The sequence below is a fragment of the Tachypleus tridentatus genome, chromosome 13, assembly GCF_004210375.1.
Source record: "Tachypleus tridentatus isolate NWPU-2018 chromosome 13, ASM421037v1, whole genome shotgun sequence".
Lineage (NCBI taxonomy): Eukaryota > Metazoa > Arthropoda > Merostomata > Xiphosura > Limulidae > Tachypleus > Tachypleus tridentatus.
Genome location: NC_134837.1, coordinates 102,963,232 through 102,984,423, shown reverse-complemented (window position 1 = coordinate 102,984,423; position 21,192 = coordinate 102,963,232). Strand labels below are relative to the sequence as shown.

The 21,192-nt window shown below is 35.2% G+C and overlaps 1 protein-coding gene across 1 annotated transcript in view; it reads left to right on the top strand.

The window, feature by feature from the left end:
• Positions 1 to 21,192, top strand: part of LOC143241023 (tripartite motif-containing protein 2-like) — a 67,592-nt gene that overhangs the window by 40,525 nt on the left and 5,875 nt on the right. The window contains 4 exon segments of the mRNA XM_076484439.1: positions 8,573 to 8,742; positions 12,868 to 13,153; positions 13,156 to 14,969; positions 16,920 to 17,074. Of these exon segments, the coding sequence (XP_076340554.1) occupies positions 8,635 to 8,742; positions 12,868 to 13,153; positions 13,156 to 14,969; positions 16,920 to 17,072 (2,361 nt within the window). The 5' untranslated portion in view covers positions 8,573 to 8,634 and the 3' untranslated portion in view covers positions 17,073 to 17,074.

Sequence of the window (21,192 nt, the reverse complement as noted above, 5' to 3'; positions counted from 1 at the left end):
TTTTATATTTAGCTCCTTGGTTAGCCTGTCACATTTAATTTTGCTATATATACATTTTGCCAACTAGAACGATTATTTTAAGAGCATTGTGTATGTTTCACTGTATATTAAACTTGTGTTCAGTTATAACGCTGTGTACCTGTGTTTGGCTGGAAGACTAAAATGATAAAGTCCCCGTCGCCTGGTGTCAAGTTCACGATGTCAGTTAAATTCGAAAAATATGATAAGCAAATCTACATTTACAGTTAGAAGCTATATGTTAATTGGGTGTCGTTCTACAAGTTACAGCAATATTCTAACGACGTAATATTTTCAATGTGGATTAAATCCGATATATTTTCGTTCAAACTTCAAGCCTCAGTAAGAATCGATTAAATGAAACCTGACACTTTGAATGGTATTCTGACCTGCATCGTTGGATAATCAATATTTGCTTTTCATGAACTTTGCATATGAGGAGATAAAACCTTCTTGTTTAACGTGACTGTTGATTCTTATCTTTCTTTCATATTTATTTTATTTTGAAACGGCGTAAAGTAAGTTGACAAGAATGAAAAATAAGCATCTGCCATTTCCAAGAGTGAAAAACACTTACAGTGATAAGAAGTAACTTGGTGGCTTGAGTGCTTAACTCTGAATCAGCAGGCAGTGGGATCAAAACACATCGCCAAACATGCTCCTGCTTTCTGCAGTAAGGGCATTACAATGTGGCAAACTCTCGCACTATTCTTCGATATAAAGAGTAGCTCAAATATTTGCGGTGATAGTCAGCCGTCTTTTATTTCAAAATTAGGGATGACTAGTGCAGATACCTCTCTGGTAGCTCCGCGTGAAATTCATTAAATAAACAAAACACTCTTTACAAAAGATTTTACTCCCACATATTCTAAGCTATGACCACGATTTCTGTCTGTTGGTTGTTTTTGAGAGACCACACTCTATTGATTACTGCTCCTGTAACTGCACGGCACGATCACAGCCAGACTGGCGTCAGGTATCCTCATAACAATGGAGCGTCGGCGAGAAACAAAAGAAACCAGCTACTAGTACTTACGTCACTTGGGACACAATGTTAGGTTTATATATTTTCCTATTAGCAGAATTATAATACCGTATGTATTTGTTTCCACTATTCAGAAAATCGTGAAAATTCAAGGGTCGATATATCTTGTTCAAACGTTTCAGCATGGTCATTAATTTTGCATTAATAGCCTTTGATCTAGAGAGTTTGACATGTCCAGATAGTTAGGGCGTTCGTCTCGTAACATGAAGGTTGCGGGTTCGAGTTCCTGTTACACTAAACATGGTTGCCCTTTCAGCAATAGAAATTTTACTTAATTTCGTAATTTCATTATATTTGTAGCGTGAAAGAAATTTAACTGTTAAAGGGTCCTCACACATGCACGTCCTTTCAGTAGTGGGGGCGTTATTAATGTACGTCGAATCTCACTATTCGTTGGTAAAAGAGTAGCCCAAAAGTTGGCGGTGGGTGGTGATGACTAGTTGCCTTCCCTCTAGTCTTACACTGCTAAATTAGGAACGGCTAGCGCAGATATCCTTCTTGTAGCTTTGCGCGAAATTCAAAAACAAAAAACTTTACGTCAGTTTTAGTTGAATATATATTAATTAAACACAGGTCAAGTTGCTTTTAGATTTTGAGAATGTTAATATTATACGTCATTTCCGGCTTAAGCATTATTATATAGTTATTACGATATTAGTATATACGCCTTAAGTATTGACGTAATTTATGATTAAAAAAATAACCGTTAATTATATAGGGGTTACTGAAATTATATTTCTTGAGGACGTGTATCCGGTCTCAAGTAGTTTGATTTTTTTTTTCAGGGGAGTGTTGACAGTGGCAAATACGTCGTACATAATCTCAACAATAATGCTTGATATGCTTTGATAGACATTTGTTTGAATCACCGTATTGTGAATTTCAGTTAGTTAATTTCAATATATAAAGCACTCGAACTTGAAAAATACTATGCAGTTGGAAGGTTTACAATTCTGGTTGTCCACCATTAGCCGTTCTTTTAATGAAATCAACAAGTTTTCTCATAAATAAATATAAAAGAAGAATCTGAAAGAATATGCATTTATATTAACTACCTCTTTTGTTTGTGTCCAGCGTCAGCACAAAACTACACAAGGAGCTAGCTACCTGTGCTGTACCGATCACGGGTACCGAAACCTGATTTTTAACGTCAGAACGGGAGTATCTGCCAATATTGGGCTAATCTTTCACCAACGAATAGTGGGATTGATCATATATTACAACGTTCCCACGGCTGAAAGGACGTGCATGTGTGGTGTGAGGGGGGGATTCGAACCCGCGACCCTCATATTACGAGTTAGTGCTTTAACCACTTGACCATGCTGAAAGCTGTTTTCGGAAAAATGAGCACCCATTAATTTAATACGTGTGTGTCAGGCCCCTTTAACAGTTAAATTCCTTTCACGCTACAAATATAATGAAATTACGAAATTAAGTAAAATTTCTATTGTTAAAATGAATCTTCACTGATGTTTTGTATGTGCACAAAGATCATCCAAGTAGTTAATCTGGTAAATTTCAGATGTGAAATTCCTGTAGTGTGGGAATAATTTAATGCACACGTACCTTGCTTTTTGGTTGGGAGAGCGTTAACATCAATAAATAACAATTACTTTGATGGTTATAGCATTTCCAGAAAAATCTCACCACTTAAACTTAACACTTTAGTTGAACTGCTTTTTTAAACTCAGAATTAAAAACTCCATTTTCCTAAATAACTTTCCTTTTACTTTTGCCAAGTTCAGTGTAATTACATTGATTGTGATGTGTTTAGCAACTGTAAGCTGCAATTATACTCAAGAACACCGTATTTTTCACTTGTTGTCATAAAGTTTTACGTGCAGTTATAAAAACCTTTTTACACTACGTTTATGAGATATAAATGTGATTATTATTTACTTTACAAATATTGTCTGTTTATTTATATTTTGCAACTAGATAAGAATTGTTTTAAATTATAATACAATTACGTCATTGCTGCTTGGAATTATCGGTTCAGTTTTGTTTGTTTTTAATTTCGCGCAAAGCTACACGAGGGCTATCTGCGCTAATCGTTTCTAATTTAACAGTGTAAGAACTAGAGGGAATAAAGCTAGTTATCACCACCCGCCACCAAGTCTTGGGCTACCGTTACTTTATAACGCTCCCGTGGGTGAAAGGGTGAACATGTTTAATGTCACAGGTATTCGAACCCGATATCCTCAGATTGCGCATTGTTTGAGGAAAATACATATGTTGAAATGTTCACCACTGTAGCGAGTTTAGGATGACTTTTATGCCCAGTGTAAAATGTTTCTTGTTGTATGCTAAATTTCTGGCGCATATTTAATGTAAGGTTCAAATTAATTCTTTATTACCAAAGAGTTGCACGTGCATCAGAGCATTCTGCGAGTCAAAAATGAGTTAATGATTTAAACGCTTTTACTATATAATCTAAATTAAACTCAGATGAACAAGTCATTTCAGAAATCTTTTGACTCTCTTTTTGTATATATCCATATATGTTATGATTTTACCGAGTACTGTTAATCCGTAATGCGTTGAATATAGGTGCAAATACGAGACGACCTCACGCGTGATAGTTCAGTCCCACGGCAGAACTCGCTACAAGTGACTACCACCAACATTTCAAGGTTTATGTTCTAATCTGTTGATATTTCAAAACAATGGGTCATTCCAAAACGATTAATCACTGATGTTGAGTTTGTGTGTGTGTGTGTGTGTGTGTGTGTGTGTGTGCGAGCTGAGCCGATATCATAAGGACTTTCATGTTCTCAATGGTAAAAACACCTAGAACATTATACACGTCTCACAGAGTTGTAACACGGCGGTTTGGAAATGACTCTACAATGGAACGTGTTTAACTATAAGACAATAGCTTGAAACCTGTAGTCAACTGAATCAGATTTGTTTTAAATCTAACATTAGTTTAGAAACAACATTATAGGATTTTTTATTTTCATTTTCTGTATCAAAGTTTAATTCTTTTGAGCATTTTTACACATTAAATATTTAATTACACGTTCTGAGAATAAAACACTTCTTGACTTTATATATAAATTAGTGTTTATATTTAAAAAAAATGTGACCATCCCTGTGGCCTGGCTTTTAAGGCACGCGACTTGCAAGCTGAGTGTCACGAGATCGAATCCTCTCATTGAACACGTTAGAATGTTATAACGTGACGGTAAATTTCATCATTCGTGGACAAAGAGCAGCTCCAGAAGATGGTTGCGAGTCTTGTTGACTAACTGACTTCCCTCTATAATTATGAACAACTAGTGCAAATAGCCCTCGTGTAGTTCAGCAATAAACTCTTTTTCTCGAGTTCTTTTTCATCATTAAGAAGATATTTATGGCCTGTTAAAAATCATTAAACAATGCAGTATAGTTTAATATTGATAAAATAGTATTTTGGCATTACTGTCATTATTGTGATTCTTAAGCCATGAAGACATTTTCATATATTTATACGTCTTAATTACGATATCTTTATTTATTTTTATCACGAGTAGTCTTTATAGCTATTCACTTAATAATTCACTTGTTCGTCGCTTGGATAAACAAGTTTCCCCGACGTTCAATGCTTTCCCAGTAACAAGTCTTAGACTTGTAACGCTAGAAACCGGGTATCGATACCTATGGTGGGCAGAGCACAGATAGCACTTTATGTATGTGCATGCCAGCTGTTCTTCATAATGTTTGTTATTATATTTTATATGTTAATAAGTTAACTATAAATATTTCCAATTTTTTAACTACTGAATAAAACAAAGGTGTTGAGATCATATGTTAAACTGATGGATATTGGAAGTTAAAGAAAGTGTGATTTAAACCTATATATCGATTTATGTATCCAATAACCCTAAAAACTAAAAAGTGTTTATATATCAAATTGGTTTACTGTTATATATATGTGAAAACGACTCGTTTTGGTTGAGAAAATTTTTTTACGTAGAGGAGCGAACAAGTGGGTTTTCTCGACATCACTGGTTTACTGTTACCTTAGAACTTTTTTATAGACTAATAATTAAATAAGACAGCTGGCCCGGCATGGCCCAGGTGGGTTAAGGTGTTCGACTCGTACTCTTAGGGTAGCGGGTTCGAAAAAAGAAAGAAGACATTGTTACTGATGGGGATTAGTTTTGTTTGTTTGTTTGAAATTCGCGCAAAACTACACGAGGGCTGTCTGCACTATGCATCCCTAATTTAGCAGTGTAAGATTAGAGGGAAGGTAACTAGTCATAACCACCCACCGCCAACTCTTGGGCTACTCTTTTACCAACAAATAGTGGAATTGATCGTCACATTATAACGCCCCCACGGCTGAAAGGGCGAGCGTGTTTAGTGCAACGGGTATTCAAACCCGCGACCCTCGCATTACGAGTCGAACGTCTTTACCACCTGACCATGCCTGGCCTGGATGGAGATTAGTACATAAACCAAACATTGTAACTAATAGCTGATAGGGATTAGCATAAAAAATAGCCATTGTGTCCAATAGAGTCTAGTAACTAAACTGATATTGTGATTAATAGAGTCTAGTAATTAAACTGATATTGTAATTAATAGGGTCTAGTTACTAAACTGATATTGTAATTAACAGGGTCTAGTTACTAAACTGATATTTTGTCCGATAGGGTCTAGTATCTTGAACTGGTATTGTGTCCGATAGGGTCTAGTATCTTGAACTGATATTGTGTCCGATAGGGTCTAGTAACTAAACTGATGTTGTGTCCAATAGGATCTAGTATCTTGAACTGATGTTGTGACTAATATTGGCAAGTGCCGATATCGGATTATCGTGATTGATAAAAGCAAGTATCGAAAACAGTCACTGTGATTGGTAGAGGCTGATATCGCAATCAGATATTGTGACTAAAAGGGACATTTCTAGATAAAATTTGATAACTGAGTTTTTAACCTAACTTACATGTGCTAAATCCAAATATATCGGTTTTAGATTTTACTTTTTGGAATAGGTCAAAATGAAGAATCAAACTATATCGGTAGTTTTCCTTCCACAGTTCTTATGATTCGGTTTTTAAACTTTAAAAATGTTTACAATTTTACTTGCTTAAAACTTGATAAATGTGTGTTATTTTTTACAAATGTTTCATTTTGAAGTCTCTGAAGCATGAATTTACATTTTCTATCTTAAATTAGCATATCTATACATAACGAACCATTAGAAATATTAAGTATTTTGATAGAATTAATGATGATTAGTGAAAAATCGGTAAACATAACTGTTGATTTTCTTTGAACATTGAATTGTAAGCCTATGTGTACAAAAGATAAATAACATCTTTCTCCAAACCGACAAATGAGGAAAACACGTTATGACTGTATTTGTTTGGATCGTGTAAAAGGTGCAAACTATTATTTTATAAAAATTTAAACCTGGTATAAATTAAATTTATCAACATTCTACACCTTTACGGAAAAGATTCAAACTTATAAAATGTAAAGTAACGTTATCCTTATCTCCAAGGTTATTAATTTGCACCAATATCGCACGATAATACATGTTTATTTACATAAAGCTTCCACACTTTATTTATTCAGACAGCTAACTTTATTTTCGGGTTTATTTATTCAAATTTTCTTTCATTAAAAGTAAGGAGCATAGAATATCTAATTTACAAATTCAGTTATTTGTACTTTATAGCTAATTATTAACTACATAAGAACAGGACTAACATTTCAGTATCTCCGTGTATTACACGTGAACTCAGTACGCATTCTACGCTGTTGTAATCTGATATGAATGATTTGTCCATGTTTCTCTAATAATATGCCTATAAGATATTTACACTAAGCCTAACTAGAGTACTTTGATACTGTCACTGAACCTGGTCACTGGCTACCAGTTATACACTAAAACTACGTGAACAGTGGCTAGCTACAAGTTAGTACTCACAGTTGATATAAGCACTGGTATTTCACTCTGTGAGGGCCTGGCATGGCCTAGCGCGTTAAGGCGCGCGCTTCGTAATCTGAGGTTCGCGCCCGAGTCGCGCCAAACATGCTCGCCCTCCCAGCCGTGGGGGCGTTATAATGTGACGGTCAATCCCACTTTTCGTTGGTAAAAGAGTAGCCCAAGAGTTGGCGGTGGGTGGTGATGACTAGCTGCCTTCCCTCTAGTCTTACACTGCTAAATTAGGGACGGCTAGCACAGATAGCCCTCGAGTAGCTTTGTGCGAAATTCCAAAACAAAATTCACTCTGTGAAATTTGAACATGCGTATATATATTAGAAGTATCTTAACTATATTGTTGGCAGCTCTGAACAAACATTAAGGTTATTTAGAACAGATGTTTATAGTTAAGAGTTGAATGTGGTACTTCGAAATCGTTTTTACAAAGAACATCTTCGGATAAAAAGAATGGATTGAAGTGAAATCCTGGATTGTAGATTAAATATGTATATATGAAAATAATAATAAGCCAGCTTCTTTTATATAAAAATTATAAAATAAATTTGCATAGTTAATTATCTGGCTGCAGCTACACATGGTCTAATCAAAGAAACAACTCGAACATCTGCCTTAAAAAGCCCTTATGCATAGTGTTGAAAACGAATGCGCGAATTAATATGACTGAGGGAAAAAATGTGCAAATTAATTAATTCTTGTTCATATTAAATATTGAATTTAATAAATTAATGAGATTTGTGTGGGTATTATATCACCATTTAACGTATAAGGTAAATATATCTTTCAAATTACAGATATTAAACTTAAGCTGAATTAAGGGAAATTGAAGGTATGTAACAATATTGTTACTGTTTTGTTCTTAACCGCGAAAGCATTTCGGCTGATTTTATTTTTAACATTTGGTATCAAATCTAGTAATGCTTGATTGTAATGTTTTTCATTTTTTATATCTTTTGAGCTAAAAGAAAGTGTTATTTTTAGTCTTAGTGAATTAAATGCTGCGAATATAAATGTCATTATTATTGCGTGTATAAAAAAAATTAATCCAAAAATTAGTTTGGTTGTGACGTAATACTCGAGTTTAGACAACATTAAGTTTGAAGAATAAGTGAATACACAAAACTGACTGTGATGCTTGTCTTAAACATAAAATTAGATCTGTTTTTGTACTACAGTGTGCTTTCATAACACAGATAATCGCTCAACAGATTATTTAGAAACATTATAAAAAATTAGATAAACCTCACACTAAAATATGAAATGCATTTCCGCGTGGACCTGTCTGTGCCTTAATTAAGCGTGTGTTCCCAGAATTCCGTGCAACAAGGCTCGTTGTTTGCTATATAGTTGTTTTTCCAAGAATATTACAAGCAAGCTAAAAAAAAGCGTGTTATTTCATGCTAGATTTATTGTGATTAATAAAGTTAGAAAAGGTTTTGACAGCCTTTCGTGACCACGTGTATATTGTGCTTACAAGTAGGCTTGTTTTCGCTTGCCCATTATTTAATATTACAAGTGGTATGAATAATAATTGTTGTGAATCATCGACGATATTTTTTCCTGCTTTCTAGAATTTCCAGTAGATACCTTTCCCCTCTTCGTCAAATTCCTGTTTTCTGGGCGCCTGAAAGATATGTCCAAGAGCCGTGAATCTGAAATCGGCCCATGGCCAGTTGTACGTCACTTTGATAGCCAATTTCTCAAGTGTGGAATATGTATTACGAGATACACTAATCCCAAGGTACGACAAACAGTTAACTGGGAAATTATCTTCCAGTTATAAACCTATCATTATAGCTCTTTAATGAATTTAATTTTTAATGAATTTAGTTAGAAATATATAATAATGTTTCATTAAAATCTACCCAATCAATCAAATTAACCATTCACAGTATTCTTTAATGAAATATGAATTAATTTATTAAAACTTGAGAATTTTGTTATATAATAGTTTCAGACCATGGGAAGTCTTTATTTATACAAACGTGTGTTTTATGTTACATGAACCTGAGATTTAAAATATAGTTTTCCGACACTAAATATATTTTCTAGCTCCCCACCTCTATGTCACTTTTTTGTTTTATTTTCATATTCACTTCTCATTTTCCTCATGCAGTGACAGTTACAATTGTTCCATGATACCCAATTTTGTGAAGGTTAACTAAGTGTAAACGTCTCATAGCTAACCTTATTATTCTTACTTGTTTATTATTAGCTGAGTTTCTATCGTCTTAATTAATTGGCCATTACGATCATCTAAGTATTATTATCACACTTTTCACTTACATATCTATATTATATTTGATAAATATCGTAAGTTTTTGTAGGTGTGATACTGTGAGTTAGAAAATTCGCTACCGAATTCCATAATAAGGTAAATAACAGCATTCTTTAAGATTTTGATTACTAAAATATACTATACAAAATTCGTTTTCATACATATATAAACATATCTAGGATATCGAACCCTGTATAGTATATTTCTGTGATACGTATATGTGTTTTTTTATTAAATCACTTTTGTTTTGGGTTTCCTTAGACACGGAGCTCTGATTTGTATTATGCAATAAATAGTAAATATCCTTTCGCTTACGCTCTATTTCTGTTTGGTGTTTAATCTGGAAGTTATTTAATGACTTGCAATACATGATAATATCATAGTTTTAGGAAAACCAGACTGAAAATAAGTAAATATTCTTATGCACTTTATATAAATAAGGTATTTTGGCAATAAAATTACCTTTACTGTACAGATAATAAGATAAAAACTTGTTTTACCTCATATGCAAGATAATTGGAATGAGACAGTATTTTTATTATGTTTATTTACTTTTGTTTGAATTTCGCGCAAAGTTACACGAGGGCTATCTGCGCAAGCCGTCCCTAACTTAGCAGTGTAAGACTAGAGGGAAGGCAGCTAGTCATTACCACCCTCTGCCTACTCTTGGGCTACTCTTTTACCAACGAATAGTGGGATTGACTGTAACATTATAACGCCCCCATGGCTGAAAGGGCAAACATTTTTGGTGTGACGGGGATTCGAACCCGCGACCCTCAGATTAAGAGTCGAGTGCCTTAACCACTTGGCCTATTTATTTATTACAGATGTTATTTAATTCTTATTTTAAACAAATAACATTATTTTATCCATTCTCAACAAGAAAAAAAAATCATTTTATTTAAAAAACTGTTCTTTCAAAGAAATCCTGTACTGTTTTATTCTCGAATTTAGCTCAGTCGTTGAGAGTTTATTATATAATCAACATAACATCAACTAAGATACAAAACTTTCATTCTCAACGTTATTACATGGTTCTGGGAATACGTTATTAAATTATAACAAGCGATGTGAATAAAATAACTGAGTTTCATTATACTAATGTGTATATTATGGTGTACTTAGTAGTAATCAACGATACTGTGACAAAAGTAGGACAACTGCATTAGATCATTATCAAAGATCTTAAAACACGTACGTGTAAAAAACAAAAGTGGAGTTACGTGCTATAGAGTTCGATTTTTGAAGCAGATGTCTTCATGGCATTCCAGAAGCCACTACTTAGAAAAAAATACATCTTGGAGATTTGTTCTTCCGCTCTATTAGCCAACTCTCGAATTAGAAAAAAAAAAAGTGGGGAAGATTTTAAATCATCACATCTTTATGATTCAGCTCTTTTTCTTTCTCTCTTTTTCTACAGGCTTCCGTGTGTCAGCGAAGTAAGTTTACGCATTTACAACACTAAAATCCGAGGCACGATTTCATGTGTTGGACAGAATGCACATAGCTTGCCTTGCGCTAAAATAACAACTATCAACCTAATCTTTCATGCTTAGGCTTACGTTAAAACTAATGAGCGAAAGATACCAAACGTTCATGATTCTTCCTTAATACGACGATATTTACTGGTTAGAGATAACGGCTTATACACAATGAATCTGATAACATAAACAACGCATAAACATATCAACTTAGCAAACACCTAGATTTAGTTTTATTTCTGTAAATAGATCGTTACTGGGGCTTTTCTTGAACTGACAAGTATTATTTTATCCTTCTACACAGATTGACAATTAATGGAAACTTACCTACGAACCCCTTCACGAGCAGACAAATATACCAAAATTAGCTAATAACTTTTATTAGTCACTTCTTTTAGCCTCCCAGCAACACAGCGATATGTCTAAGAATTTATAATGCTAGAAAAACCGGGTTTCGATACCCGTGGTTGAGAGAGTACAGACGCTTATTGTGTAGCTTCGTAATTAACTTTAAACAATCAAGTAATACTTCTTCTGGTGTATTTATTATAGTAGCAACGTTATAAACTATTTGTTTTCGTTTCTAATCTGAGTGTTTAGTTCATTCTTACAAAAAAATAAAGCATTTATAAATCATCGAAGTGTATAGAGAATATTTTGTAATTATTTCATATCGTTATACAGTTATTATTGATTCTTATAAAGAAAAAAGATGTGATTTATTTCACTTAACTTTTCGTTTTCATAACTTCTACAGGAGCGACATTTTAGTTTAATCAAACGCTAATAGTCAGTTCTGAAGAGAATAAGATAAAACGTTAAACGAAGAAGAATTAGTAGTTGGTTGATGAAATTAAAACTATATCAGCTTAAGAAATGGAACATTTAATATACATCTACTTTATCTAAAGACATTGGAAGGACTAACAGAATCATCAGACTTGGTTTCCTATAATTTCATTTTTATTTCGTATTGTTAGATGAAAGGTAAGATCGGGCAGTCTAGAATGTATATCCTAAGTTTTTATATTGTTTTAAAGAAGAGTTCTAGCTAGCTAACTTAGATTTGTTTTTGTAATCATCAGGCTTCATCTGTTCCCGATAAAAATAGAAATCCCAGATACTTAGTTCTTGATTAGGCAGCAAGTTAGTTGCCAGGTTTGTCACATTCTTTAAGAGCACGCCTCCTCTTCATACTATAAATATGAATGTGAGCTTAGAGTGTGAATTACGTGTAGTCAGACGGTGCCAAAATCAATTAGATGCCGTGTTTGCATCTGTTTCAGATTGGGCCAGACGTGGTTTAATGGTTAGCGTGCTGAACTATAGAATCAAGGATACATGATTCGTATCACATTATTTTTTTAAAAAATCAATTCTCTGCAAGTCGAGGGTGTGTTATTACTTTGACAACTAAATCTCTTTGATAGATTATTTAGGCAGAGTATTCATGATGAAACTTTGTAGAATGGACGGCAACTGCCTGTTGTGGAGACACGAGTGGGGAGGACGACGTTTTGAAAGTCTTCAAGAGTTGAAGACGAAAGGCGGAAAACTTTCAAAACATCGTCTTCTACATTTGTGTCTCCACAACAGGCAGTTGCCGTCCATTCTACAAAGTTTCAACTAAATCTCACTATTCGATTTCAGTAGCCCAAGAGTTGGCGGTGAGTGCTGATGACTAGCTGCCTTCGATCTAGTATATCAATTCAAAATTAGGGACGGCTGTCAAAAATATCTCTTCTGTAATTTTACGGAATACCAAAAATAAAACAGACCTGTTTCCGATTTGAATAGATATGACACTTATTTAGGTAAACACTTAGAGCAAGTAGTATTACAGAAACAAAAAAAATCCTTTGGTTCCTACCTTGTAGGTAAATAGACGAATGAGTGTGTGTTAAATTTTCTACTAGCATAGACGTTAAAATATTAATATCGATCTATTCATTACCATTAAAGTAAACTTGCATAGACGAGTTTAAAAGTTGGCTTTGTCAAATTATTGATGTCGCACGTACTGTTTGATCATTTTCTAAGATTTCCAAAAACGTTGAAATGCTGGGGCTTATTAATTTTATTTCTTTCTCAAACTGTTTCCTGTTAGGTTCTACCCTGCCTTCACACGTTTTGTGAAAGTTGTCTGGTGCAATATATCCCAGCAGAAAGTCTAACAGTCACCTGCCCCATCTGTCGACAGCAGTCGATACTACCACAGCAAGGAGTATCAGCTCTACAACCCAACGACTTTATCGCTAATCTAATGGAGGTTCTAGAACAGCCTGTCGTCTGCCAACATGGTGAATGTCAATCTCCAGGGGTTCGAAAATGCACCTCATGTGACGAATTCCTCTGTGATGTTTGTTGCGAAGTGCACAAAAAGGAGTCTTCTCTTGTAATGACATGATCATCTCAATCAGCGAACTCGCACTCAAAGAAGAGCAAGAGAAAAGCAAGGAGGGCCCGTCATTAATGTGTCCTAAACACTCTTTTCAAACTCTTCGATTTTACTGTCGCGATTGTGAAACAGCTATCTGCGTCACGTGTACAGACATCGAACATGGAGGACATGGAACCATGAGATTACGAGAGGCAGTAGAGGACCAGAAAGATGCGTTAAAATCGCTTCTACAAAAATCATATTCACAGGTTCCTAATGTTAAAGAAGCCATTGAAGCCGTGTACTTAACATCGTCAAATTTATCGGAAAGATACTCCCAGGTTTCAAAAGAAGTTTGCTTCTGTTTTGATACCTTAATAGAAATTATTCAGATGAGAAAATCCTTCCTTCTCAAAGAGCTGGAAGAGAGCTATGAGTCCAAACAACAAACTCTTATACAACAGAGAGAAGCACTTGGAAAGATTTTGAACAGTTTATCAAGCAGCTGTGAATTTACAGAAAACGCCCTTACTCATAGCAATGAAACCGAAATACTTCTAATTCGAAAACAGATGACGGAAAAATTAAAAGAATTTTCTGAGCTTGTGATAAAAAAAGAGCCTGAAGAAAACAGCTTCATTGCTTTTGAAGAAGGGAACCTTAGTATGTTAAAAAGTAAAATGCAAGAGTTTGGATGTATCAAAACAAATAGCGCTGTCGCTGACGAAACGACAGCTTCTGGCGAAGGATTGAAATGTTGTATTGTAGGAAAACCATCTCTTGTAAATGTTGTTACAAAAGACAGAAATAGGGTGATAGTGAAAACTGGAAACGCATTACTTGAAACTGAAATCGTATCAACAAACTTATCTTTAACGTTCACTCCAGAAGTGTTACCTCAGAGGAATGGAAGTTACGACTTAATATACACTGTTACTCGAGATGGAACCTACAAACTATCAATTAAGTTGTTTGGAAAGCACATCAAAGGAAGTCCATTCGAAATTAAAGCTTATATGACAGAAGACAGCTCCTCCAGTGATCGGCCAACCAGTTCCAAAATACCAAGGACGACAGCAGTACGACAACGTGGCATTAAACGACCACCAAGCTACCCGTCTACCATCTCAATGCGTAGAAGAAACCCAATTGAAGATGATTTGATACTGAGAATTGGGACGAGAGGACGTGGGAAGGGGGAATTTGCCAACCCTCAAGGGGTTTGTTTTACACATAGTGGATTTATTGTAGTGGCAGATAGTAACAATCAATGTGTACAAGTGTTTTCTTTAACAGGGGATTGTAAATTACGCTTTGGTGTAAGAGGAAGAAGTGCTGGCCAGATTCAAAGGCCAACAGGTGTCGCTGTTACTGCAACAGGAAACTATGTCGTAGCAGATTATGAGAATAAATGGATCAGTGTTTTTAATCCATCTGGGAAGTTTCTGGGACGCCTAGGAGTAGGAAAACTTCTTGGACCGAAAGGAGTAGCGGTCGACAAGAATGGGCATATTATAGCCATTGATAATAAAGCTAGTTGTGTATTAATATTCCAAGAAAACGGAAAGCTCTTGAATAAATTTGGAACAAGAGGAACAGGAAATATGAAGTTCGCTGGTCCCCATTACGTAGCTGTAAATAACAAGGATCAGCTGTTAGTTTCTGATTTCCATAATCACTGCATTAAAATCTTTGATAGTGATGGAAAGTTCGTTTCTAGTTTTGGATCTAGTGGACAAGGAAATGGACAGTTTAATGCTCCAACAGGTGTCGCCATTGACAGCCAAGAAAATATTTTGGTGGCCGACTGGGGAAACAGTCGAATTCAGGTAATTATTATAGAATATTATGTTTCTCTAATAAATAACACTGAATTTAATTTCATTTGTGTAGAGTTAAAAATATTATCACACTAACAAACAAGTACTACTTAGCATATCAAACCGTGACAAATTTTAAAAATATTTAAATATAGAAATAAATAAGTAAATATTAATAACGAAAAAAGCGCATGGCCAGAGGGTTTGCGCGCTCGACTCGTAATCTAAGAGTCGCAGGTTTGAATCCCTGTCACACCAAACATGTTCGTCCTTTCAGCCGTGGGAGTGTTATAATGTTATGGTCAATCCCACTATTCTTTGGTAAAAGGATAGCCCAAGAGTTGACGGTGGGTGGTTTGGTGGTGGTGGCTAGCTACTTTCCCTCGTGTCTTACGATGCTAAACTAGGGACGGCTAGCGCAGATAGTCCTAATGTAGATTTGCACGAAATTCAGTAACAAACAAACAAAATAAAGAAAAACCATTACCCTCATCACCACTACCCTTAATAATTATTCGGTTAGTTTTAGTTATGTTTAGTTGTGCGATTGTAGACACTGAAGGAGAACAACAAGGTTATTAATATGTATGTAAATGCATAGTTATGTTTTCTTTATTGAATATTAGGGCGAAATCACATCTACACAATATTTAAATCTTATCTACTTTAGAAGAAAAATATATATAAAGAAATTAAAATATGCAGAAACATATTTTAGTGATTATATTTCGTAAGTTTTTGCTCACATCAGAGAAGGAGAAAAATCAACTTGAGAAAGTATTTGTAGTGTCTTATAATCTTGCCACAATGACGTATTGTGAGCTACTAATTATACTTTTGATTTATCGTGTTAAAGTGGCGTTTAACTTGCAGTGCCACAATTTTATTTTAGGTAAAGGTACTAAGTTGTGTTCTTTACATAGTTAGAACTCAAAATACAACAAATCAGTAAGTTGATCAAAAACCGTATTGAATTAGTTGTTTTGAATTAAGCACAAAGCTACACAATGGGCTATCTGTGCTCTGCCCACCACGGGTATCGAAACCCGGTTTTTAGCGTTGTAAGTCCGCAGACATAAATCGTATTAGAAGAAAGAGCACTTGTGATAACGTATCTAAACGTCCAAATATAATTTTTCTTGTGGTTTTTGTTAAATAAAATTTTTCTTACTAATTACTCAGTTTTTTTTAATCAATCGACAGAACTACGTTTTTTATTAAAAGGTGGCATAAATTCAGAAAGAAAAAATATTTTTAATTATCTTTATATTTTTAGAAGCTGTCATAAAGCCGAAAACAGTGATTTACGACAACCTATATATTATTAAAATATCATACAACGAAAAACAAAGTGCTGACATGCTATTTTTAACGTTCGCTAAAAATTTTTCACGTGGGATGTTTTCTCTAAAAAAAAGTCTGTAAATATCTAATGTGAGTGATTTTGATCAAACTAAAAAAAAAAAGATGATATTGTCTAAATTAATTAACGTGTGTAAAAAAAAACAAAAAATATTTTATTCAGATAAACTTTATTGAATTAATTTGATTAGAATCATTTAAGAATGTTAAATCAACACAAAACTCACTATTTCGCTTATCCAAGTTAATAACACTTTCAACTGTATTACTTAGCGGTAATATTTGAAATTAAATTATATTTATATTTACAGCAATGCATTTTGCAGTCTGTAATAAATTTCGATTATCTAGTGTCTCCACAGATAAGTTGCTAAACGTTCTCGAGAATATGTAAACAATTATGAATATAAGGTCTACTAAACAATTTATTACATCAACAAATATTTTATTATTTTCAAACTATTAAAGAACGAATTAATATTCGTTAACATTTGGAATAATTATCAATCGGTTAGTCATGTTACACATTAGCATGTTGTATTATGCTATGTAAAATTGTAAGTTATACTTACCTAATAAATTGTTTTCTCATTTCAGGTTTTCGACAGTGGGGGATCTTTTCTCTCTTTTGTTAATACTAATGGAAGTCCACTTTATGGACCACAAGGCCTAGCAGTGACATCAGAAGGCACCGTTATAGTTGCAGATTCAGGCAATCATTGCCTTAAAGTTTATAAGTACTTGCAGTGAAGGTAAATTGCATTAAATACTTAAATATTCAGTTTATTCTAGTTTTCCCAGTTCTTTCAATTTTTTTATTTATTTCTCATAAAGAACATTTCTATCAGTATTCATCTAAATAATTCATTTTTATATACTTTTGTAAGAGGTAAGAAGACTTTTTCTTATTTCTTTTTTTCAGCTTAACAGTTAAGCAAATTAATCGTTAATTAATGTGCATTATTTGTACAGTTTATTAGAACCCCGCATCAAACATTTATAAAAATACCCCATTTATCTGTTTATGTAAAGTAGACTGATTAAGTAACGTCTCCCCTGGTATGACAACGGTAAGTCTTTACAACGAAAAATTACATGGTTCGATTTCCCGCGGCGGACACAGCAGATAGGCCATTTTGACTTTGTTAATAAACAAAAAAAGAAATGTGTCAGGTAATCGCTTAAGCCCCTGACAGAAATATAATAAAAATAAATTATAACGAATAAGCTGTACTTGTCACCGATTTAATTTTTAGTTCTTATCCAAGTAGATAGCTTGTTCTGTTTGAAAATTAAAACTAATGGTTAGTCTGTGATGACGAGAAAACCCACTTGTAGATAAAATTATATATTTTAAAACGGCTGGTATGGTTAGAGAAAGCACTGGAGGAGCATTCAATGTTTTGACCTTTTAGTTGTTGTTTACTAAAGAAATTGATGAGAGTAAGTGGGCAGAAGTTACAAAATTTCTTCCCTCCCTTTCATCAGAAAAAAAAAAATCTTGGTGAGTCGTTCCAATTAGCAGAGATCACTACTGTTATGAAACGGCTCAGCAGGAAAAAAGTTCCAGGATCGGGCGGACTCCCAGTGGAGTTCTATGAACGTTTCTGGGGTATAATAGGAAAACCTTTTACAGAAATGATTAACAATAGCCTAGAAAGAAGTAAGTTACCTTCATACTTTACGGAAGGTGTAATCAGTCTGTAGTGTAAGAAGGACTCTTTGGATCTTATAAAACATTACAGACCTCTTACACTGAACAACGTAGACTATAAACTATTAACTAAATGTATATATAATAGAACTGCAAGCGTATTGGATCAATTAATAAAATCAGCCCAAACTTCTGCAGTAGAGACATACTTTTTAATGTCAATATGCTCCGGGATATAATTCAAATATCTAATTGCAAAGGCACTCCTACTTGTATGATCTCACAAGATCAGGAGAAAGCCTTTGATAAAATAGATCATAAATTTATGTTATATGTTTTAAAGAAATATAACTTTCCGGAGAAATTAATTAGCTGGATAGAACTAATGTATAAAAAGGTGATAGCTAGAATAAATATAAACGGACACTTGACAGACATGTTAGAAACTGAGACAGGAGTAACTGAGTAATTGAGTTACAGGCGCTCTCCACAACTTTATATGTTTTAATAATCGAAACTTTTCTCGGTAGCGTTAACGCAGACCCAGAAATAACAGGAGTCCACATTCCAGGCAATCACGGCATTCAGCAAAAGTGCCTTGCACACGCTGATGACGTAACCCTGACGTTAACTACAGAAAAAGCAATGAAAAAAAGCATGCTGTCATTAGAAACGTATTGCGAGTGAATCAAAAATAAATAAATAAAAACCCAAAAGGTTCTGGCTGGGTAGATGGAGAATCAGAAATGACTTCCCATCTAATATCAGCTGCTCAAAAAGCCACATAAAAATTTTAGAAATATGGCTGGGTCTATACGACTCAATAGCCATTAACTGGAGAATCAAAGTTGCAGAAATAGAAAAAAAAAATTGAAAACTGGAAAGAAAACGAGGTGTCTTATTAAGTTAAGACAGAAGCCATAAAACAAGTCATATACCCAAGCATCATATATTTAGGCAGAACACTTCCGCCCCCAGAGACGGAAATCAAGAAAATCAATAGGATAATACACAGTTTCATATGGAATTCAAAAAGACTGGCACGTGAAATAGTCAATCTTCCGACCAACGAAGGAGGCCTAGGTCTACCCAAGTTGAACAACTACCTGACAGCAGTTACGATCCAGAACACGTGCAAAATTATGGGGTCTGAACACAACTGTTCTCTTTTCTATAACTACACAGTTGGTTTCAACGCCAAATTTTACGTAAATAAAACCAGACCTCAAGCACCACGAGCAGAAACTCCACCAGCCTACTTAAAAGAAATGATTGAAGAAACGAAAAAGATGGCAATAAATAACCCAGCAATAGAACTACATAAAATGTTAACAGAAAAAATATACGAAAATTTAACAGATAAAATAGAAGCCAAAATAGTAATCCAATATTCGCATATAAACTGAAAGACAGCATGGTCCACAACAAGCAACAGAAAAATTGAAAGCAAAAGAAGAGACCTCAATTACAAAATAGCACATGACATAGTTAGTACAACAGAAAGATTAAACAAGCATAAAGTTATGAAAACAAATAAATGTCCGTACTTTCAGCCCATAGAAACAACAAAACACGCTTTCTGTGACTGTGCATACGTTAAAGTATACTCTTCAAAACAAGAAATGCAAAAGGGATATTTTTTTTATTTTAAAGAGAAATATATGTAATAACGTTACAAGCTCAGAGTATGTGATGTTACACGTGTTAAGGCACTGATTGTCAGACCAAAATGACAATAAAAGTTGTGCGCTTTGAAAACGGAGGAAAACATCGGATTTTTCGCCAAAACGCATGCGTGTCCAATAAATTTGTTTGAGAGATCTGCATGTTCTCCAAGTGCAACATGTGCAAAATCCCTATACAAGTGACGGGTTCTCGGTTTCCATAGCTTAGTGTTAAGCCACCGACACGCAATACAGTTACGCCAAGACTTACTGAAGCACAACGCAACAACGCCATTGATCGCTTGGAAGCAGGCAAATCTCGATCAGATGTTGCCAGAGCTGTGAATGTCCACCCAAGCACCATCACAAGGCTATGGAATCGTCACCAACAACATGGATCAACTCGTGACCGTCCACGATCTGGCAGACCTCGTGTGACCACGCCCACACAAGATCGCAACATCCGGTTACGTCACCTTCGGGATAGGACCACCACTGCGACGTCTACTGCCTCAACCATTAGGATTTCCGATCAGACCGTACGCAACCGTCTACGAGATGCAGGAATCCGACCTCGACGTCCAGTCAGAGGCGTCATCCTCACCCAGCAACATCGTCAAGCACGGCTGCAGTGGACTCGGGCACATCGGGTATGGCCTCATCGACGATGGAGGCATGTTTACTTCAGCGATGAATCACGTTTTATGCTTCGTAGGCAGGATGGAAAGACTCGTGTTTACTGTCGCCGAGGTGAACGTTTTGCAGCAAACTGTGTGCAGGATGTTGACAGATTTGGTGGTGGCAGTGTCATGATGTGGGCTGCCATCGCTACAATGAAAGAACAGACCTTTTGCACATTCGAGGGAATCTTACGGCTCAACGATACGTCTACGAGATTCTTAGGCCCCATGTGCAACCCATCATGGTGAACGTCAACGACGTTTTTTCAACATGACAACGCCCGTCCTCACACAGCCCGACTCACCTTATTCCCTGGCCCTCCAGATCACCAGATTTAAACCCCATCGAACATCTTTGGAACGAGTTGGGCCGACGTCTGCGACGGCGACAACCTCAACTGCAGACTCTACCTCAGCTTGCAGCAGCTTTGCAGGCTGAGTGGACAGCCATTCCACAGGATGTGATTCGTCATCTCATTGCTTCCATGGGCAGGAGATGCCAAGCAGTTATTGATGCTCACGGGGGGCATACTCGTTATTGACGTTGAGTGACGTTAAACTTCACCTAGTGAACGTGGACTTCGCCTTTGCAGACTTTGGATGTTCAGCAGTGAATGTGCAAAATTTCACACATGTCATACAGAACTACCCGGAATAAACTTGCTAACAATTTGTCTCATATTTTGCCTTTTGCGTTTCTTTTTTTGAAGAGTATATATTGGAGGAAAATATCTGATATTTTCCACACGGGCCTGATAAGTTACGCTACAGTTCTCTTTAATACCCCACTACCTGTGAAAACCAACCAGAAATTCTCCTTTTTCTTTTTTCTTAAGTGAATGTAAATACCAGATATGGTCCGCAAGGTGTAA